Source organism: Ambystoma mexicanum, chromosome 11 (assembly GCF_040938575.1).
Source record: "Ambystoma mexicanum isolate Mex_15411 chromosome 11, UKY_AmexF1_1, whole genome shotgun sequence".
NCBI classification, from domain to species: Eukaryota; Metazoa; Chordata; class Amphibia; order Caudata; family Ambystomatidae; genus Ambystoma; species Ambystoma mexicanum.
In genome coordinates this window covers 1,114,781,807-1,114,805,819 of record NC_090934.1, presented here as the reverse complement: position 1 = coordinate 1,114,805,819, position 24,013 = coordinate 1,114,781,807, and the positions used below count along the sequence as shown (strand labels likewise).

Genomic DNA, 24,013 nt, shown 5'->3' with positions numbered 1-24,013 from the left:
TTCTGCCATGAGAAATCTTTTCCTTATGTGACCGATGGCTATAAATTTGGTAATACATTTCAAACCCCTAAGAATAATAGACGTGTACACTTTAGAGATACCTCTTACAGTTCAAGGGAGGAAGGCAGTACAGGAGACAATGGCTCTGAGGCACAGTCAAATTCGAATAGAGGAAGAAGAAGAGGCCAAAAAGGTGCCAATAGACAAAGACAAAGGATGCCTTTTTTAGGGCAGGGCCCAAATCGAGGGGACTGGGACAATCAGGTCAAAACAAGGAGTCGGACAAGGAATCAGTGGTGATCAATCTGTCCAATCACATCCTTTCCCCGGAAGAGGAAAGTACCCTGAATAAGGGTCTTAACTTTGTCATCACTAAATCACATGATCCTTTTGAATTTAGAACCAAGTTTTTTGCGTTCATGCGTAAGGTACGTCTAAATGAATTCTTCAGTGAACATGCAGAATATACTAGTACCAACTATAGCGGGCTCCGGAATGCGTCCACGTTTTGTGCGCCCAGCCATTCCTACACCGCGGAATTGTCGGTGTTTGAAAGACAAGTTTTAGCGCAAGTTCGTAAGCTAGAGTCCTGTGATAAGTCACACAATTCCAATTTCAGCAAACTTCAAAAAAGCATCTGCTTTGAAGTTAGCCAAAGACAAGGATCTCATCATTAGACAAGCAGATAAAGGGGGAGCGATTGTATTGATGAATCGTAGTGACTATGTGAGAGACTTCTATCTGATGAAACCAGTTATTTGAAATTGACCAATGACCCCTCTGCCAGACTTATGAAGATCATAAAAGAAAAAGTGTCTTCAGCATTTGACTCAGAAATGAAAGTGGCTCAGGTATATTGATGATATATTCATCGGTTCATAGTGATAATTTCGACAACAAAAATGTCGAAAGTCAAAATTTCGAAAAAAAAATGTCGAAAAAAAAAATGTCGACTTTTTTTTTCAATGCATTTTTTTTTCGAAATGGGGGGGTTCCCCCCCAACCCCCCTTTTTTTTAATTTTTCCCTTTTTTTTAACTCCCGAAACCCTAAAATAAATATATAATTAAAAAAAACAAAAGTCGACATTTTTTTTTTCGACATTTTTTTGTCGACATTTTTGTCTGTCGACATTTTTTTTTCGAAATTATGACTGCCCACCATATTCATCATATGGGATGGCTCGAGAGAGAAGAGGCTGTTTGCTTTGTGACTTGGCTTAATCAACAGAACAGGTTTTTGAAATTCACGGGGTCTATATGTGATCTTGAGACTCATTTTTTGGACATTACCATCTTTCATCATAATGGTTTATTGAAAGTCAAGCCATATAATAAGACCACTGATAAAAACTCACTTTTGCATTTTAATAGTCATCATGCTAAACATTTGAAGAACAATTTGCCTTTTGGACAATTTTTGAGGTTGAAACGCAACAGCAGATTGAAAGAGGACTACAGTCAGAGTGCGGATGCACTTACCCACAAACTGCTAGCGAAAGGGCTATGCGTCCAGAGTGATCAGAAATGCTTCTAAAAGAGCCTATAATAATAACCGGGAGGCTCTGTTAGAGAAAAGTAATAAAACCACAAAAAAGATTGGCACTGTATTTGTAAACACCTTTTCGAATTTGTCCTACAAAATCAAAACCATTATCATGAAAACATGGAAGAAAGTTTACCGAGGCAAAGAGGTGCTGCCACCGCTGGTGGCTTTCAAGAAAAGTCAAAGTCTGCGGACCATGTTGATCAGAAATGATGTGACAGAAATACACACACCACCTGTCAGACAAACAAGATTATGGGGTCTGCCGGAAGTAAAAGGCCGTTTCCCTGTGGCAAATGTAGAATGTGTCCCGAAACTAAAGAAATCAGATCCATACAAATTTTGCCTAATGTCATGTGGGTCCTTTCGGAAATGACTAATTGTAACACATCTAACGTTGTGTATCTCATCACGTGCCCGTGTGGCCTGCATTATGTGGGTAAGACCAATAGGCAGTGTAAAATTCGAATGGTGGAACATCGGAGTTGCATTAGAAATCAAGTGATGACGGCTCCCCTAGTCAAACATTTCGTTGAAATGAAATATGGACATAATGATTTCACGTGACTTATACTGAAAAAGGTGCATGGTCACAACAAAGTTGAAACAGATCAAAAATTGCTGAATTTGGAACAGAAAATTATTTTCAAATTACAAAGCCATGTGTAAGGGCTCAATGAGAGCATCGATTGGCATTTGGTCAGCCAAACTTGAATATGATTACTGTATGATTATATAATTTGTTTTATATATTCAGCATCCACAAAATGAGTGTGCTTGGTTTTCCATCAAAACCCTTTAGTATTGTGAGCAACCGGGGGTTTGCCATTCACAACTCGAAATGCTACAGTTTGCATGGTATTCAATAAGATGTTTTGTCAATTGAAATGTTTGCATAACTTGGTGTATACTTCACAATACCATGCATTTGTTAATTGGTTCAAATGTTGAATACATTCGATCTTTAATATCGTCGTATCCATGAATTCCCTCAACACTGTGGGCTTGTACATATACTTCCTTGCTGTGCCAAGATGGCCGCTTGTTTTTTGGTGCCCTGCAGATCCATTGAGGAGTATTGTCCCTTCTTAGTGTTTACATCCATCTTTGGGATATAGCTATACAGACAGCGTTTTCTGCCTGCATTCACCTGCGGTTGCTTGGTTTATGGCGTTCGATCGCCGTCCAGTGTTTAATTTCGCAATGGAGCGAACAGGCACCACAGGTAGGTGTGCAGGCACCCGTGATTGATGAGGCTTTTATACACACGCTTTGTTTCGTTGCATGGGCGTTCATCAGTGTCGAGGCACTCCAGATTCTGTGGTGATATTTACTGCCTTGCTAGGTTATCCAGTCCCTACAGGGGTCACTAAGTGCTGTCTTTAATTGGATGTGGGTAATGGGTACTCCGCATAGACACCCCCTGCCGTTATCCTCCCATCACCTAATTGGAGTCTTTCATAGGATCCACGGCGGGCACCCGTGCGTTTTTCCATCTGAGGCTCATAATTGTGCGTGTGTTGTCACTTTGTGCACCTATGCATACCTATGTATTTATATGTCAGTTCTGCTTTCCACATAGCTGCACTTCACCCGACTAGCTGTTTGGGGGTTTTAGGTGGCTCAACCTGGTATTGGAGGACATTGTGGGTCGCTTACCACCACATTTGTTTTCCAGATTGATACTGTGACAAACAATAGAGTCGTTTGGATCTGATCCTTTTGGTGCATTTTCCTCCGTAGCACCCATCCATACATCTGTGGAGGTAACGATGATTACACTTATGGTTGTTCTTGTTTATGCCTGTGATGGGTAATCTCCGGTCTGACACAGAGCATATGTTCTCTGGTTGTGGTTTGTCTCTTTTAGGTGTAGCGATACCCTGGCGAACAGTGACGCCTTTTGATGTAATGGTTTCCCATTGACGAGAGACTTGAAATTTGTCATTTTCTGACGCGCATATAAAGTTCACCATTTGGAGGTAAATTGTAATGGTCCATTTTTCTGTGACCCCATGAGGTTGGCAGACATTTCGTGCCTACCTGCCTTCTACATTTTGTAATACCCCCCTCACCCTATAGGCCAACAGTCTCCTCTGTTTCAGATCAAGATCAATACCAAGTTTGTCCAGCCGACTCAGTGATTCGTTCACTCGTCTTCAATCTTCTTCAATCTTCTTCAATCATGATCCTTTGACACATGTATTCTCTAATACAGCCCTGGGGTCTCCTGTACTGCCTTTTATCCCCATTCTGCCCATATTTAGGAGGTACATAGGGTTTTCCCTGGTGGAAATGGGGCCTGGCATTTTCTGGTGAGGTATCTTGCTTTACCATCTCCAGGAGGTTTTTCCCCAGACCTGAAGATGCGTTGACCATGGTCCTTGGCCATGGGAGAACTGGGTAGACTCTGGGGGATCTCCCATTTACTAACTCTAGGTATTACATTACAGAGTGGATGGCGTCCCCTGCCCACCAAAGTTCCCCAGTTTGCTACTTTAGAAACTGCCCAATTGACTTTGTCTTAGTTAACTGAAGACATGCTGGAATATTAGACATGATTGTTAGTACTTTGATGTGTAGCCATGTTCAGATGATGTATTGTGTATTGTAAAGCAAGTCATCTAGTTGTAGGAACACTGGATGGATGTTTCTGGCAATATAATTCACGAACCCCAGAATGGCCTGCTCAGCCCTTCATCATTCCAAGATCAGTGCACTGAGTACCATACATTTGGTAATAACAGTAACTATTACATTGTCTAGAAGATGAGGAATCTGTCATGATGGGCTACATATAAACTGATATCATTATTAATATTATGTACACTGTCAACGAGCAGGGAGCAGATGGATTGATAAGGATGACATAGCTATTTTTTTTATACAGCTGGTAAAGATCAGGAGAACTTCAGGCAGTAAGTAGAGCTATAGTATGGGCGGGCAGAGGCGACTCACAGTAATAGACTTATTTGGCAAGATTCTCAAAAATTAGCACAAATGAATGGAGCGCAGAGAATACGCTTGTTTCAATGGTACTATTTTAAAAAATGCTCAGGTCACCTTATTCACGATTCAGGCGGGGCTGGTTAATAACGCAAAGATGCACTGTGCAGTCCCTTTGCATACATTAGTGTCCTGAGCGTGCTCTTTGCAACAAACACTGATGTATGACAGGCTCTCAGAGTGACTTCACCGAGACGGGTAGTTAAAGGGCCCGTATCTGTGAAATGCATTTCCATCCATGTTTGGGGGATGGAAATGCTAGTGGGACAGCCACGGTTTAATTCGCAGCTTTCATATTTCAAAAACAAATCATGACAGGGTCTGTGGGATGTTTTTACCCATGCATCCAAGCCCTACCATAAAACTGTGCAGTACTGGCATGGAAAACATCATGATGGCCAGAACTCCCCAGAGTGTGCACAGGGAAAACATGAAGAATAGGCTGCCACCCATTTTTGACTATGTTGTGAGCACAGGAGGACACTGCCTAAAACCACCATTGGGCTACACACACAGTAGCCTGAAACCATTGGGAATGGCAATGCTGATTGCCAAAAGCAACCCAGAACTGTGGGGAATTCATTTTCTTAATAACAAAAATGGATGCAGTACCGGTGCTCACCACTATCAGAAAGCCAGTGTTTTAAAACCACCAGACTTTTATGTAAAACTGAACAAATGAACAGAAACCAGGCCAAGGAAAGACTTGCTAAGAGGTGGATACAATGTAAAACTATATTCTGAAATGACTTGAAGGAAGTAAATATTTACAGGCCGATTCATGGAATTAATGTGCGCCGAAAAAACGGTGCAACTGTGCGAAAACGTGCGATTCGCAGTGAAATAGCGAAAATCGCAGTGCAAGTGCGATTATCGCACAGAAAACATCACACATCAATTCATGGAAGTCCGTGCACGCGCAAAATGTGGGATGTGCGCTGAAAAAGTGCGCGGCGCACGGTGGCGCACGCTGGCACACAGGTCATCGAACGCCGTGCGATAAGGCCACAGCGAATTCGCACATAGCGCGGCGCACATAATAAAAGTAGGCGTAACACGGGGCGTCACACGCAGAATGGGGAACAACTCGTGAAAATGTGGGCGTCACGGGGGAAGTACAGGAGGCAAGTGCGCAGAACGCCCACACGCTCGCCTGCAACACGTATTCATGGAATCGAATAGGGAAAAACAGCGCACGGCCAAAGACGCGCACAGGCCCATACATGTCCGCCACACGAAAGCAGGCGGTAGCGTCCCTGCGCAGGAAAAAAATGTGCGCCAGAGAAGACCCACACGCGATCGGGCCTGGGGGAGCGTGTGCGTGTATTTCAGAGGTGCGCGACAAGTTTCACACGCGATCGGGCCTGGGGGAGCGTGTGCGTGTATTCCAGAGGTGCACAAGAAGTTTCTCACACGCGATTGGCCAGGGCGCGTGTATTTCGAGGGTGCTCGAGAAGTACCACACGCGATTGGCCTGGGCGCGTGTATTTCAGAGGTGCGCGAGAAGTTCCACATGCGATTGGCCTGGGCGCATGTATTTCAGAGGTGCGCGAGAAGTTCCACACGCGATTGGCCTGGGCGTGTGTCTTTCAGAGGTGCGCGAGAAGTTCCACACGCGATTTGCCTGGGTGTGTGTATTTCAGGGGTGCGCGAGAAGTTTCACACGCGATTGGCCTGGGCGCGTGTATTTATGGGGTGCGCGAGAAGTTCCACACGCGATTGGCCTGGGCGCGTGTATTTCAGGGGTGCGCGAGAAGTTTCACACGCGAATGGCCTGGGCGCGTGTATTCCAGAGGTACGCGAGAAGTTTCACACGCGAATGGCCTGGGCGCGTGTATTTCAGGGGCTCGTGGGTGTTTACACACGCGATCGTGCCTGGGGGAGCGTGTGCGTGTATCTCAGAGGTGTGCGAGAAGTTCCACACGCGATTGGCCTTGTCCCTGTGTCCCTGTACCCGGGGGAATGTTACAAGACCAAAAACTGGACGTCCGAGTGTCAGCCCGCGTAATTGGAGGATAGTGCCTCAGTGCGTATACGCGGAAGTGACGTTGGACGTGTGGTGCGGTTTAAAAGGTGCGTGTAGTACGTCATTTCCTTGTACGTGCTTTCCGTGGAGAGCGAGTGGGTGAAATCTGTACTTCTTGTCGGTTCACACGCGATTTACTTCACAGCGTTTCTAGTTCGTACTCCCTGTTACCTCTGTCAGTATTTTTCTGATTTTCTCTTCGACCTGTTTCCTCAAACAGTGTTGACTTCTCCTTTTGTCCTGTCTCCTCAGACAGTGTACAATTCTTCTTTTGGCGGGGGTGTTGCCAATGCGCACACGCGCGTATTTTTCATGCTCTTTTCCCAGGCAGACGGTGAGTCGCGCACGTATTTACCAACTGTGCTAGCCCCGTGTGTAGCGTACCCCTTCAGAGGTCATTGTAGGCTGCGTGTGACACGCATACGTTCATTTTTGTGTTTCTGGGTGCCACAGCGTAGTGCAGGTTCCTTTTCCCATGCACGTGGTCTACGAGGGGTCGCGTGCACGTCATTTTCTGTTTTAGGGGTGCCTATGCGTTGCGTGACCCGTCATCTTTCCCCAGGGGTTCCATACAGCCTTGCTAGAGCACTTGGGTACGAATTCCATCTAGTACCCTACCCCTTTGACCCCCAATTGCCCAGGACAATTGTCCACTGCAACTCCCATACGCACAACTCCATCAGTGCCATGGCTGGGAGGCGAGCAAGTGGTAAGGGTGGCAAAGGTGGCCGAGCCTCAAGAGGTGGGCGTGGTGGGCGCGGTAGGGGACGTGGCTAGGATTTGCAGACTCCCCCTAGCCCCCCACGTGTGGAGGACCAGTCAGGGACACACATCCCCCCCCCATGGTTGAGGGAAACGTGGCTGACACCATCCCTGCTCAGCCCTTGTTGAACCGGCCCGTTGTGGCACCTGACCTAGCACAGGGTGACTCCCAGGCTGACTTCCAGGTCGCCAAGTCTAGGCCACGGGTGGCGGCGCAAGCCAGTGTCACCAGGCCACGTGGTACAGGGGCAGCCATGTCATCTGCTGCCCCAAGTAGGCGGGGTGGGGAGGCTGCAGGGGCAGCTGCAGCTCCGTCCACCCCAGCTCTGACTCTCCCAGCAAGGACAGTGTTGGTCCCGGTACAACAGACTGAGGTTCCCCTTGCCATCATCACACTTCAGCTAATGCCTGCAGAAAGTCATGTGGTCAGTGTGCCATCGCACACTACTACTACACAGTCCACCGGTGCTCCTGCCTCTAGTGTCCAGAGCGGCGTAGGGCACTCCGGATCCCCACCACCCACAAAAAGAAAGAGGAAGAGTGCTCGTCCAGTACAGGCTGATGACCCCGACACGGCTACACGGTCCGGCACGCCAAGGATGCATAGCTTCAATGATGCCGAACTGGATGCACTTGTGCAGTATGTGTCCGAACATGACGCCGAAATGTTGGTCACTTCAGGGTGTAGGATTACACCTGCTCGACGTCAGGCACACTGGCAGTCCATCGCGGACAGCATAAGTGCCCTTGGGTTTATGAGGCGCACAGCTGTTGAGTGCTACAAGCGCTGGAACGACCTTAAGCGTAGGGCAAAGAAAAAGCTGGCCTCAAGTCATGCCGCAACTCTGGTGACTGGAGGTGGGTCTCCACAAGAGGACATAGAACTCACTCTACATGAGCATGTTGCTGGGACCTACGTCACAGAGGAGCAGATCCAAGGTGTGGGAGAACTGCCAGATTACCAGGCATTGTCCGGTGAGTGCACATGCATGTGTGTGTGATCCATGTGTATGTTGTTTGTGGGAGGGGTTCTGGTTGAGTGCCAGGTCAGGGTGTGTGTGCCTGAGTGTTTTGGCCCACCCATGTGCTTCATCCAATGCATTCGGCGCCCCGGGATTTGGGTATTACAGTATCCCTTCTGGCCACAGTAGGCGTTTTGCACTACATCGCGCCAGTTGCCCTTGAAGTGGCATCTTGCTACAACATTGTTCCGTATTTAGCTGTGTTCATTCAGGCTGATTGTAGGAATTCACCTGGTTCTACTGCGCATCACTCTGCCCTATTGTCACATATATGACATGCTTATGGTACATGTCATCTGTGTGATGGCATGTGTCATGTATGTGTATTGGACATGCCACTCACAGGCCAATGTGTGATGGCACTGCTAGCCAGCATGCAGCTGATGTGTTGCTCTCCCATCTTGGTGTCATCAGTGTCTGACATTTTCCTCCCCTTCCAACTCATGGACAGTGCATGCATGGGAGGGTTATAGTCATGTGGGACATGTGTAAATCAAGTACTGGTACTGTAGCTTGTCTGGCCTAATAGCGTGCCATGGTGCTAATGCCTGTTTCCATTTTTTGTCTTTCATGTTTTTGCAGAGGATGCCGCACCTGATGCTGTTGAGGGAGAGGAGATGGTGCAGGCCCAGGAGAGATCTGAAGCACGACCAGGCACCAGTGGGGGACGTGGTTTGGTGGTGGGGGAGAACCCTCTCTTGCTGCAGGCCATACTGTCCAGGGGTGTCCCTGGCTGCACCTCCCCAGAACTCTTTTCAGGTGTTGATTTGGATGAGGCCTATGTGGATTCGCAGGTATGTGTTCATGGAAGGGATACTGTTCTGTCCGACCCACCTGCACCAGGGGTAGAGCCCACTATGGGGATGTCAGTGTTGGTAGGTGCACCTGTGGTGGTTACGGATGCATTGCCACACTCCACAACATCTGATCCTGTTCCTGGGCCAGCAGTTCAGAGGGGAAATGCAGTCCTGCAGCCTCAGGCAGTGCCGACACAGCAAGGCGCAGTTCGCCTTGCCCCAGACAGGTGTGGTGCCCGCCAACGCGGTGGCCGTCCGCCACCAGGCAATACCGCATGGGAGCAATCCATTTACGGTATGGCCAACCAACAGGCAGCATCATCAGAAATGATTGCTCAAGCCATGGAGAGGGTGGCCACTTCCATTGTCCCCCCAGAAAGGCAGATGGAGCTACTACAGCAGGCAACAGACTCCATTTGCCAATCAGTCAGGGAGGACATGTTGGCGTCCAACAGGGACAGACAGGCGGCCCTGGACAATCTGAGGGAATCAATTTCTATAGATGCCCAGGGACAGAGGGAAGCCCTGAGGGGAGAGGTCCGGCACCTCAGGCAGACTCTTGTGGACCTTGAGGCTTCCACTGTCACCAGGACGGAACAGCTGCTGGAGCGCGTCACCCGTACGCTCTCAGCAGAGATGCAGGCAACGCGGGCGGAGGTCCGGGCAACACGTCGGGTGTTGCATGGGGATCTCCGCACCATATCCCTCCAGAACGAGGCCTTCCAGACCCGCATGCTTGCTGCCATGGAGAACCAAACTAGGGCTTTGCGTGGGCTGCCTCCCATAGCACCACCACCTCCTGTGGCAGCAGCAGCAGAGGTTGAGGAGAGCGAATCCAGCAGTGAATCTCCCACTATTTAGTAGCCGTGCAGGCCATGAGCCCATGGAGGTGTTTTTTTTTCGCAACATTCACGCAGGTGGCTGTTGGTGGGCACCCTGTCCTCGGACCTCCTCGGTGGCCTCCCCCACCCCCCCTAGCCCACACATGGCCATTATTGATTTTTGATTTTTTGTTGCAGTGTGTTGCCTTGTGTGGCTCCCGTGGGCATCCACTGTATTCCGGCTGGGCACATGCAGGCTTGTCCTGAGTTTGGGTTAGATGCTTGGGTTTGTGAGACACACACCCCTCCTGCTTCCCGTTTCCATGGGCTTGCAAAGGGTGTGCCCAAGTGACAGTGAATTACACAGTGACGTTGGACTCCCATGAGCTGTGTGGGCAGTCTGTAGTCAATACTGTGTATACATTCCTAGTGCATATTGTTGTTGTATTGTGCACTGCATGGTGTATTGATGTGTGTTTGTGCATCCATGTCTCCCTCCTAATTTGCAGGTTCATTCCTCATGTCTTCACAAGGCCGTCCAATTTGGAGATGGAGCTCATGTTGTGAGCAGTGGACTTCCAGATGTGCGTGGCAACAACACTGTACAGTTGGAGGTGGTGGATGTGCTGGCATTCTCATGTTGTAAGACTACGTATCCTTTGCCTTAGTACTGTCATGTTTATGCTATGTCGATTGTATTGTGGTAAGTATTTGGTCATGTGTGTTGTTGTTTCTACATTTATGTGGGCATATTGTGTGTGGCCAGTTTCCATTAGGGACACTGTACTTTGTGACACGTGTCATGTTTGGGGGATGACTTTGTTTGCTCTCACATGGCATGTCATGCCATGGTGTGTTGGGTGGCGGTGCTGGGGAGGGGTTGGGTGACATGGCACTGTTGTCATGTTGTGTCTTGCAAGGGGGTAATGATTTTAGCAGCATAGAAGTGTGTCTTTTGAACACAGCATTGGTGGTGTTTGTGTAGGTAGGGAAGCACACAATGGAACACTTCCAGATGTACAATCTCAGGTTGGTATGGTTGTGACAGTTGACTGTCCATTGACACATCATAATTGTCAGTTACAATCATCATTGATTGTCAACTGGTATGTGCCAGGGCTGTGTGCACTCCACAGGGGTGTGATTTTATGTGAAGTAATTAGCCACGAGCTGCGTTCGGGCTGCCTCACCCCGTGCCCTTTCCCCTCCCATGCGCAGTGGGCATGCATGTGGTTGGGGATGTGGGGGCACCACCATGTCCACGGCCAGGCCCCGGCGTGTTGCAACGTTGTGCAAGACACATGCTGCCACTATGATCCTTCACACTACTGGGGGAGCGTATAACAGCTGCCCGCCAGAACGGTCAAGGGAGCGGAAGCGTGACTTGAGCACTCCGAATGTGCGCTCCACGATGCCCCGGGTTGCAATGTGGGCTGTGTTGTATCTTACCTGGGGTGGCGTGGTGGGGTTCCGAATTGGCGTCATCATGTGGGTGCTGAGAGGGTAGGCACTGTCCCCTGGGGAGGTGGTGATGGGTATCATCAGTGGGGTTGTGACATTACTCAGTATCTGACATGCATGCATGCGTAGTGGCATTTATACTCACCGAGCAGCCATGTATCGCCATGCCGCCCAGCTTCTATGTCCCGGTTTAGGGTAGACATTCTGTAGATGAAACTGTCGTGGGTGGAGCCTGGATAGTTGGCGTATACTGAGGTGATGATTCCCTTGGCATCACATACTACCTGGGAGTTGATGGAATGCCAGTGCTTGCGGTTTCTATAGATGTGCTCAGTTGCCCTGGGGGGACGTAGAGCCACATGGGTGCAATCAATGGCACCTAGCACTTTGGGGAATTGTGCCACCCTGTAGAAATCCTGGGCAACAGCCTGCCTTTCTGCAGGTGTTCTGGGCAGTTATATGTGCCTGCGGACTGATGGGCGTGCAGTGATGATGGCCAAGACCTGGTGTAGGCAGCGTGACTGCGTGGCCTGTGACACCCCCCCCCACTATGGCACTTGTCCGCTGAAATGATTCAGTGTCCAGGAAGTGCAGTACATTGAGGACCTTCTCCAGGGGGCTGAGGGCTTGGGAGCACAGGGTGGTTGATGTGAGGTCATCCTCCCACTCACTGACCAGGTCGAGTATTATGTGAGGTGGAAACCTGTACCTCCCATACACATGGTCATCAGGCATCCCAAAAAGGCTGGTTCTGGGTGTAAAAATTCTGGCCCGGACTATCCTTCTCCTCCTCCTGCGGTATCCCACGGCCACTGCTGCTAGGAACGGTATGTTCATCCTGGTGTCTGAGCTTGTTTGTTGTTTGTGTGCATTTTTATGCTGTGCGTGTGGACGTACGCCTACTTCCTGCTGGCGTACGTGTTTCCGGATTGGCCACGTTCGTTTCCATGAATACGTGTTGTAGGCGAGCGTGTAAAACTTCCCGTGCAGCCCTGGAATACCCGCACCCAGCCCAATCGCGTGTGGAACTTCTCGCGCACCTCTGAACTACACGCGCCCAGGCCAATCGCGTGTGGAACTTCTCGCGCACCCCTGAAATACACGCACACGCTCCCCCAGGCCCGATCGCGTGTGGAACTTCTTGCGCACCCCTGAAATACACATACCCCGCTCCCCCAGGCCCGATCGCGTGTAAAACCACCCGCGAGCCCCTGAAATACACGTACCCCGCTCCCCCAGGCCCGATCGCGTGTGGAACTTCTCGCGCACCTCTGAAATACACGCACACGCTCCCCAGGCCCGATCGCGTGTGGAACTTCTCGCGCACCCCTGAAATACACGCACACGCTCCCCCAGGCCTGATCGCATGTGGAACTTCTCGCGCACCTCTGAACTACACTCGCCCAGGCCAATCGCGTGTGGAACTTCTCGCGCACCTCTGAACTACACGCGCCCAGGCCAATCGCGTGTGGAACTTCTCGTGCACCCCTGAAATACACGCACACGCTCCCCCAGGCCCGATCGCGTGTGGAACATCTCGCGCACCCCTGAAATACACGTACCCCGCTCCCTCAGGCCTGATCGCGTGTAAAACCACCCGCGAGCCCCTGAAATACACGTATCCCGCTCCCCCAGGCCCGATCGCGTGTGGAACTTCTCGCGCACCTCTGAAATACACGCACATGCTCCCCCAGGCCCGATCGCGTGTGGAACTTCTCGCGCACCCCTGAAATACACGCACACGCTCTCCCAGGCCAGATCGCATGTGAAACTTCTAGCGCACGCGTGTTCCCGAAACCTGTAATACGCGTTCCCCGCTTTGCGTTTGCTGTTTGCCAGTCCGGTAAACTGGTACACGGCTGGCACGGCCCTTTGCTATGGTTTTGCGATCTTGATGGCTTTTCCTTGCGCAAGGGCGTTCTTGGGGGCGTAACTGGCGCTGCTGCAGGGTCGCTGCGCCACTCTGCGCCACGTCTGCTTTTGGAGGCGAGAATCCATGAATACGCTGTGCGCGGAAATTGATTTTATCGCACGCGGCTGGCGCAGACATTCGCACGGGCACGCTGTGCGCCAGCCGCGTGCGACACTTTTGTGAGGAATTCCATGAATCGGCCTGTTAATGTATATATAAAAATAGCTGCATGTAAGTTGGATTTGAATGTAGAAAACTGGGAACTAAAGTGACATTTAGCTGAATTCTGCCTGACAACAACTCCCGACAGGAGTTGAAACTTGATCAAACTGCATTCCCAGGCCTGGCTGCCTCCTGCTTCCCCACCAAAAGGAGATCACATGGCCCTGTTGATTGAAAGGGAAGTGGCAGCTGGGGACTGCAGGCAAATGTTATATTGGGGGGGTCGTAAAATGGCTTCCTCTTGGGAGAAACTGGGAGGGGCAGTGCCTCTGCTAGCAGCTGAGCTTGGGGGAAGTGGATAAACCAGTTATTCCACCCTGTGATGTGGGAAGCCACACCCCTTTTTGACCAGGGCATAATTTTAAAAAGATAGATAATTCATAGTGCGGACTGGTCGAAATTATATAAATAATACCATTATTCTTGTGATTTTTCGGTGCACATTTTAAGAGGTGTTAGGACCCTGTGGTATGTTCCTGGGGATAGTAGCGGAAAAAAAGTTGTTACTCCAAATGTCTGCATGTTAAAAATCTGACACTTCATCAATTAATGTCCATTCTCCTTGCGCACATGTGTGTAATTTTTGGTAAATGTCCGATATTGGTAAACCAGTCAAAAAGCGCAAAATGTTGTCATTTTTGAATGCAAGCCCCCAGGAAGATCAGAGGCGGACAAGCATGGACCATAAGGAATATATAATGTGTACATGTAATTTCAACAAATTGTGTATCTGGGAAATATGTATTTGAATCAAATATAGATTTGTGGGCAAATTGACCAGGGGAGGATCCTCTGACCCATAAACAGACCTCATCATGATGACAATCCATTTCCTTCCCCCAATCATGGGAGAGGGGAGAATTGGGCCAATGACAAGTAGAGAGGGGCAGGCTCAGTTATGCCACGCAAACACCCACTTCCAAAACACATAAAAAGAGACTGCTGGGACAGATAGCGGGATTCACTTTCCACTTTCTTGCGGGATGCTTTGCCGGGAGACTCCAGACTTCCAATCCATCAACCTCCAGAGACCAGAGATCCAGAGAGACCAGAGATCCAGAGAGACCAGAACTGTGCAGTGCTGAGAGCAGAACCAGAGACCAGACCGCTGTTCAGAACCACACGCCGGAAGTCCCGTCCAACCTGACCAGACCTTGACGGCTTATTTCAAAAATATAGTGTGAGTACTCACTGTGCAAAACCAATTTCTTAGTTTAAAATAATCTAATCCAAACTATTTTAGCCTATTAGAACTGCCTCCTACAATCGTGTCATTCTGTCATCTTTAAAACTGAAAACTGTCATCTGTCATTCTGAGCTTTAAAATTTCAAATCCGAAAAACTACTTTCACAAAATCGTCTGTATCTCCGGAATTGTTTGTGCTAGGAATGAGATTTAACTTTCATCTTAGAGCTAAGATTCTAGGCTTTCCAACGAACCTAGAACCGACTTCCTACTCCTTATAGGGCCACCGTTCGATGCACGTGATTAAATTTGCCGCGATTTGACATTTTGCACAATTTCAGCCACGTGTAAAAATCAGCAGCTCCTTGCTTGCCTTTGCTTTCATCCTTGAAATTCGTTTTAACCTGCTAGTTACTCATAGGGCATTGCTAAAGTGAGCCTGAACTAATATAAACTAGATATCACCACCCTGAACCTCTAGAGGGAATTAAAAGCATTTTTAGCACATTTCTCACTTCATTGTCATCACATTCAAAGCATTTTGGGCCTGTTTTTCAAACCTCTACCTGTTTTCCTCTAAGCTTGCTGGGGGGAACTGAATTTCGTATTGTATTTGATTGCATTCCTGAGAACTGTGTGCTCCTCTTTCCATCTCCTTCCATTTCTTACATTGCATAGGGGGGGGGGGGCGAATTGCCAGAGAAAAAGTGATTATCTTATCTTTTGCTAAAATCATATCAAGTATTTCTGTACTGCATTTTATTCCTCATTGCTTTTCCCTTGAAACCATAAAAGTATTTTTGCGACCTTATCCATCCAATACTAACTACTCATTGATTGTAAAGAAGTGTGCTAGTGTTAGGTTACCCATTGTTGATCAACATTATATTCATAAGTGTGATATCAATTATTAATTTCTTATAAAAGTGTGATATATATATCTTGTTAATTTTTCAAATAAACCTTTTAATTTGCAAAACAAACCTACTTCTTGGCTCAGTGGGGTCAGGGGGATTCTAAGAGGGGGGTGTTATACAAGGGTTGTCATCCAGAGTACTGAAATGGACATAAAAATACATCAATAAGGGTTTTCCTCAGCATCCCAGACTAGGCATTGACTTAGCTGTAGTGTTGATTGAATATCGCTTACAGGTCAGAAATGACCCTGCCATGATTTGAGCCTCTGAACAGGAAGACTGGGAAGACCCTTGTTTATGGGCATTTTAATGTTTATCATATTTGTGAATTCAGAGAATGCGCTTTCAAATGCCCGGAGACTCCCACTCTGCACAAAATCTGTAAAATGGCCAACTGAATGAGCGCATCTTCAGATGCCCTTTGTGAATTGGGCCGTCACTTTTTTGGGCGCAAGTGGGATGTTGCGCTAGCACATCGCCTCACTTGCGCCCAAATGATCGTTTTTGGAATCTGGCCCATAGTGTTGATTTGTTCATGGAGCTTCCAAGTCTTAGGTATTAATTAGCATTTTAAAAGAGCAGAGAGTGGACCGTCAGATCTGGGTGGGAGACATTCACGGATAGGTCGGGACAAAGATGCCAACAAGTATTTCTCTCAACTTGCATTAAAATACAAAAAACACCCCAAAATAATTTCTCTCAAACTAGATTAAAGCATGTGTTACTCACACTGCAGAAATTTGATATCTATTAGAAGCTCCAGAGTCAGGAGAATCACCACCAGGACCACACAGGCTACCAGGAAACTGTTGAGGCTTGCACTGAGCAGAAATACCTGCCATACAGCGGCCCTTCTACCGCAACAGGGTTTTAGCCAGTTGGATCTGGAAAAAAGAATGAGATGTTGAGTTATGGTATAAGGATCAAAAACACTACAATATGATGAATGATGCAATTCATTCTAGTATACACCCATTACTGATGGTGTGTGGGTTTATGGATAAAGTGATCAGTAAACAATGTCAGTAACTAAAGAGCAGTAACATTAGCTGGGCCAGTAGATTCAAATCTTTTCACGCTAAAGGTTATAACTGCAATAAGGCATGTCTAGGTGTCTGACTAGGGTTCTACAAGGAGAGGGGTACTATGGGGCGCCATTCTGGCCTTGGAAACATAGACTAAAGGTGAGACGTTGCCTGGGCGCCTCCTCACTGCTTGGGCTAAGCATTCTCAGACAAACAGGTAAGAGCGATACAACCTTCCTGCTTACAAGTAACGTTCAGACCATTTTCCTTGGGCCCCTATAATATCTTACTAAAAATTGGCACTTAGCTTCTGGTGGAAAAATGACATGGAAAAAAGCTGATGGATGGATACTTCAGGATTCAGACTTGACTTCTCTCCTAAATCAGTATGTTGTCCTCTGTGGCTATTCAGCCCAATTTGCACACGCCTGGTATCTGTCTGAGTCCAAGAGCTTCCACCTGATTGCCCCTAGATTAAGTTGGTTTGGCATATTTTTTAACTAAAATAAATAGTTTCACTATCAAAGTCAACAATCTTCCCAAAATTGAAGTTGAACACAAAGCGTAGTTTTGACCATTTGGTTTGAAGCCACTGGTATGGAAAAAGAAGAGGACCTGAACGCTCATTGAGTGTCCATATTTCCGTAAACTTTGCTTCTGCAAGTATTCCTGATCTAATCTGTACATATAGCATCAGCTTTCTGGATGATTATGCATAGGTATGTAACATTATCTCCACCCCTAAACTATTGCATTTCCATACATGCCTGAGCCATATGATTGGTTGCCATCCAACATTTTAAAATGCCTTAGTTTCAGCCATAGTATGACAGCTTTAAGAGGCGTAGGAAAATGCGAAACATCTTCTTAGGTTCGGACCAAAGTTCCCGGGAGGCATATCTTTCCAAGAATGGCATTTAGATAGTGGGATTAGGAAAGACTGTGGACGTTGCCACACGCAAGACTAGATTGTACAGCATCTTAGTCTGCCATTGGCTTTTAGTTACACAAAATGATAGCCCAGAGTATAACAGGTTGTGTCAGGGTCTTGATCTCTCACTGACACACATCACTGCATGCTGAAGAAAGTGAGGGATGTTACAATGTGGCTGCATTATAGACTATGCAGTCCAATTGCTTTTAACCTAAGGCACATCAGCGGTCTTAATCCAATATATTTCAAGCTCTGCTTTCATGTTATTTCTCCAAAAGCACACAGTTAACCTGTAAATGGTTGTGGTAGAATGTACCTGGCTGATGTTGCTGTAGCCAACTTGGAATAACTTCTCATTGATGTTTGAGGGGTGAAGGCTGTGATAGTTACATTCTTTGACTTGTTCCATTATCATTCTTTGCTAACTTTTGTCACTTGACATCACGAGCTCAGATGCGTGTTTGAGAGCCCCCCTTTATGGAGCAGTAACTTGGGAACGCTTGACTCTTGTACAGGTTTAACTGTATTCTCCCAAACATATCATGAACACAAATATACTTTCTACAAAATAAAATAAAAAATAGAGGCAGAACCCTGGTTAGTGTTGGTCTTATTCTCTTTGGCAATCACTGTGCACAATGTGTATAAATGATACAACTGTACAGTGTATATTCTCTGCTGTTGCAATATTCCAATACGAGTTTCTTTTTTCTAAAGCTCTAAAGATACAGTGGTGATATTCTACATGTTCTACTACTTTCAATGCTTTTGTCCAGTGTATACTTCTAAATGGACAGCTGTCAAGGCACCACAATGCTTTAGCTTGGACAATACCAATTTTAATTTTAAATAAATCTTTTTTCTTTAGTGCAAGCAAACACTTTCAAATAGGTCATTTTTTATCATGAATGGAAGTTATTATTCCACTTCTTTTATAACCCTTAAGACTATTTAAAGACTTGCCGATTTCAACACTAGGAGTTGAGTTTAATGGCCTTCAGGTACATTTCACCGACCCTGAAGATGGTTTATACATCCTAAAAATGCTTTCCGATTGACACCAAAAGCTTGTTCCGGGATTTCATCCTGCCGAAGTATTGTATTTATTTTGTTTCTATAGCGCCTTACGCATTACAAAAACGAATGAAGTGGTAAAAGCAATTGCAAATATGACATTAATTAACAATATACAAAAGCAGGAAAAAAGAACAAAGAAACACCAAGAAGAAAGAAAATGACTAATTAATTAATTAGTCCAACTGGAAATCAAGATGTTACAATGTGTAATCTTAAATCTAAGTGAGTAGTTACACAAATGCTTCTCGACAGATAGTTAGACCATGCTCGAGCCAGTGGTTAGAGCAAGCTCCGAACCCATTTGGGCAATAGGTACTAAATGGGACACTACTAGGGTCTGATGCTATACTTTGCCTGCTGCTGTAGCAAGTCCCACATTGGGTACGTGTATGATAAGATGAAACTCACTTTGACTTCATAGCAGGGACATCATTTCACCAAAATGCAAGGGATAGTGTAAGTGACATCACATGACCCTTGACCTCTGATGACATCACAGGAAGTGATGTCATTTGACCATCAACCCCAAGTGACATCATGGGAAGTGAAGGCAAACGACCTTCAGATGTATCTAACACCCGTGTTTCCAGGTGCTCTCATTTCAGCCAGGTATAAGAACCAAGGCACAGAGGGAGGCGTGATTGTCCACAATCACACCTTTGGGGAATGCCATTTTCCAGATTCAACGTGGAGCCTATATGTAAAACATACTTAATGTAGTACTTGAAACAGGGTAACCAAAGTTTCTAATGCAGGTTACAACTAGTTTATGAAACATCTATAGATCAATGGACACAGAAGTACTAGTTTTCTGTGGCATTGATGTGTTAAACAAGCTCAAAAAGCACTGACCTGGGGAGGCATGTGCAGTCTGTACACCCAGGAGAAAAATGCTGCACGAGCAAGGCCTGAAAATGAAAGCATTGACCAGGATTTAGTATCAACAATATTTCCTGGTTATAAATGTATTTATGAGTCAGCTATTACTACGTTGGAAGAAACCTATTGTGCAGGTGTAAGCTGAGGCCATCTATCTCCGGGGGCATTTCCGAACATAACACCTTAATGTTCTAGGTTTTGATACATGACCCCTCTCCAATCATTTAACGGGGTGAGGTGTGGGAAGGTGGGCTGCACTTCCCTCAAGAGTCGGGCTCAATGCATCTACAATGTTCAGAGCTCTATGTGCGAGGTGCGTTATTCAATGCCCCCCCCAGAACCGGCCCGTGAATGAAGCTTCCACAAAGACCTTTTGAAGGAGTTTGAGTGGGGAGGGTTGGGTTGGGTCTCTCCAGGCTCTCTCACTTCTGAGACTCTGTTTCCAGCGCTTATTTTCTTAAACCATGTTGCACCAGAGCAGGGTCCTGACATCATACGTGATATCATACTACGTGGCAAACTAAGAAAACCTACGTGGGATTGTGGTTGGCTTAAGGGGAACATCTAAGCATACTTTCTATAATGGTTTGGGTTGTGATTGGGTCTCTACAGTCAGGTGGACAACTTATGTCCACCCCTAGTGCAAGCCATCTTCATCAGTTATTAAGTACAGGGTACATCAGTGGCTCTTAAACTCTAAGGCCCTTTGTTATGTGGCCCTCAACAATTGGTTGGCACACTCATGCCCTTCTGGAACATTCGACTCACTAGCAACACGTAAGCTGGTACCCCAGGTGCTGGTGGGTGGACTTGACCGTGTCTCTCCACCCAATTAGCCCATCATCTATGCACACCCATGCCGTCTGCCATTCAGATTGTCTCTGAACTTGGCCTTGCAAATAATCATTGCTCCTGAGAATAAAAGGGAGTATAGGCACATCCTTATTGTAGCGCAGGTCTGCACATCCACTCCTATTTCCATCCTAGACGCACGTGACAGGAGACCATATTTCGGCCTGTTTTGCAGCATTTAATTGTCTTGAATTAATAAACTTGGGATTCATGGTGTTCTTTCCTCGCACCTTAACAAGGGCTGATTAAGCTTCTCATGTCCACTGCTCTTCGAGAATAGACCAGTTCCTGTAAGGATGTCTATACACAGCTTCCCCTTGCTTCCCAATTTTGGCACCCAATTTTGGGGAGAAGAAGCACTATCTCCAGAAATGAGAAGCAGGCAGGGCCTCATACCCCAATGAAGAGACAGATGTTACAGCCATTTAATCCTCAAGCCCAAATACTGAGGCTATCAAAATATGTATGTATGGTTCATGGTTATAAGACTTCAATGTTCTGCTGAGCATAAAAAAGTGAAATGAGCACCAAGCCGAGTGTGCATTTTGCACTTAGCGATTCAAGATACAAGCCCTTTTATTATAGAAGCATGTCAAGTAAAACGATCAGTGGTCATTGTTATGTCCCCAGAATGTTCTTTGATGTTATGTAAAGCAGCCAGTAACCTTCATTGGTGCTATTTGCCCCTTTCCTCTTTCTACTGGGGGCATTTTGAAAGAGTACAACAGAAGTGTACCAGGCTGTTTTTCTTGGAATTGTTACCTTCTATCTAATAATAATTTTAATGACTATTATAGGTTTTGATAATGCGTGTTGCGCAGTAAAACAATTGTAATGGTCTTATCATGAATCCATAATCATGCCTGAAGGATATGTGAGTTCTTCAAAAGACACAAAATCAATTATCTATGACTGTGAAAATCTTTTAGAAACATGTCAACTTCTAAGCGTACATGTGATTTATACTGTCATCCTTTGATTAATTGTGTATGTTATTTTCTTTTATTGTTGTTTAATGGAATTGTGTATGTTCCAATAAACTTGATTCCGGCATTCTTGTTATGAATACAGTGTATACTGGAAGTGATCATTAGAAATGGACATTGTAAACTTTGAAAAATCACCAGTTTACAATGTAAGTAACATTTTAAAAAATCCTTTTTTAAGTGCTTCTTTTTGCTGACAATACACACCATTTTGTCTCTCCAAATGTTCCCTTGGAAAGGGAACAACTCTCCAAATGTTCTTCTTGGAAAGGGTAGCACTCAAATTAAGAGCAATGATCTGTTCCTTCTGTAAGCACCAAGGCATTGTTGAATTGTGTATACTGGCCAATGATTTGTCGGTGCTGCTGTGAACTTGTGCATTTGTTGCGGTATGCACAAACACTAATACTTAATACAAAATATAAAATAACACAGGTGTAGACCCTGTGGCCTGGTCCTTTGGTCCCTTACAAAGTCTGACAGATCCTCAGCAACACCCAAAGAGACTATATTCACACTCACCCACTTCCCTCTATTGTCAATCTCCTTCCCCAACTACAACAGCAGATACCTAAGGAGGCAGAGCAAATGCCTTATTTCCCTGCTGTGGGTTCATGCAAGTGGAATAATACTTTCTTATTTCACTAGCGTGATCTCATAGAAGGAGGTCACAGCATTTAGAAACCTATTTATGTGTGAATGACTTCACATACACAAAAAGAGTGACTACATGTGCCATACCTAGGTGTCAGTGAACTGGAGGCCCTGAAAACAAAGGAGGAAAGCAATGGGACCTGTCGGTAAATGAACTCCACTGCAAGGTTTGAATGACAAAGACTAAACTGTCAAGAGCAGTAAAGGATTCACAGATTGCCAACCAAGACCTAAATGGTAAGACCCAATATGCCCAATCATATAGCATAGACAGCAATTTCCCATACAAAGTTGTTGAACAGTGGAAACACCGGAACCAGCTGTTACTCATACATCCAAATAGAATGAGCCTAAGGCCCTTTAGGAACGTGTACATGTAATGGATGGGATCACACAGATTAATTCCAAGTCCAAATAACCTAACCAACTCAGGAGGATGGCAAAGTACTGTTTTATTAACAATGATCTAAAACTGTCTCTCAGCGATCTTCACACAAATCATAGCTGTTATATCAAAAATACGTCAGAGGTGACGTCATACTACGTGGCAATCATGAAAAACCTATAAAGGGTCAGGATTGGCTAAGGGAAACGTCTAAGTATACTTTTCTGTAAAGACTAGGATTGTGATTTGCTTCCCACTATCAGGTGGACAACATATGCCTACCTCTAAAACATGTCATCTTCAGAAACATTAGATACCCAGTTTCTCATTGGTCTTCAAACTATAAGGTCCTTCGTTATATGGACTACAATTGGTTGGCACACTTGTGCCAGGTCTGGAACATTCGGTTCATTTAGCAGCGCATGAGCCCAGACCCAGGTGTATGGACATGGGGCATGGCGCTACCTCCCCACCCAATCAGCCCAGCATTTCTCATCGCCCATGCCTTCTGCTATGAAGATTGTCTTTGAACTTGGCCTTGCAAAGTATCCTTGTGTTTAGAATACATGGGGGGTGAGAGCACTCATTATCGTGTTCTGGGACTCCAAGTTCGAACTCTATTTTTATCCTTGGCTCACGTGACAGGAGACCACTATTTGCTCCATTTTCAGGTTTTAAATGCTTTAAATGAATTAAATTTGGCACTTTTGGTGTTCTTTCTTTGCACCCTAACAAGGGATGATTCATCCTCTGCACATTCGCTCATTTCCAGAATAGATAGCTGACCTTGGCTGCTTCAGTCTTGACTCCAGGCCAGACAGCCTCATCTTGCAGCTCCACGATTCTGCTTATTCTTGCTGCAACCCAGCTTTCCCTTCCCGCTTCATGGGTCCTGGCTTACTAAATTCATAATACCGATGTCCAGCTTCCTTACAATGGCAGCTTTGCCTGCGTTCTATTCGCTACGTACAGCCAGCTTCTATGATGACTTAGGGCCTCATTACACGTAGTGCGGTAAACCATGGTGCTATTAGCACCATGGTTCATGCCGGTAATTTACCGGTACCGCCTTGGAGGAAAGGGGAATTAACGCCCTATTCCAAGGTTGGGAAGGCGGTAATTCCGCCTTCCTCCATTGCCCTTCCCCATTCCCATTTTTGCCCCATAGGGCTCTATGGGAATGGGGAAGGCGCTAATTACGGTACCGCAAATTGTGGTACTGTAATTAGCACCCTGGTCCCTTTGCGGGTTGGTTTTTAACGCCTGCTAAAAAGCAGGCGTTAAAGTACCAAGCCGCAAAGGGACCTCGTAGTAAGGCGGTAAGGGTTTACCGGTACCGGTGCCCTTACCCGTACCGGTAAACACTTACCGCACTACGTGTAATGAGGCCCTTAGTCTACCTTGCATTTCAGCATCTGTACATTTATTGAACAGTTGATTTTCGACAGCACTTCGTGCACGAGTAATCTCCTTTTAACATTTGAGAGTTCACTCGATTCTTTACTTCATCATTAGTTTCTTTAAGGGCTATACATTATTTTCAGT

General features: G+C 46.3%; 1 protein-coding gene across 14 annotated transcripts in view; it reads right to left on the bottom strand.

Annotated features, from left to right (window-relative positions):
• The window catches only part of TMEM266 (transmembrane protein 266), an 818,009-nt gene that overhangs the window by 482,380 nt on the left and 311,616 nt on the right, over window positions 1-24,013 (bottom strand). For 12 of the 14 annotated variants that reach the window (XM_069624431.1, XM_069624435.1, XM_069624430.1 and 9 more), the window contains one exon: window positions 16,406-16,560. In XM_069624431.1, coding sequence (XP_069480532.1) covers window positions 16,406-16,560 — 155 coding nt within the window. Of the gene's footprint in view, window positions 1-16,405; window positions 16,561-17,951; window positions 18,197-24,013 lie in introns of all 14 variants that reach the window. The other 2 variants (XM_069624441.1, XM_069624442.1) reach the window with 1 other exon arrangement.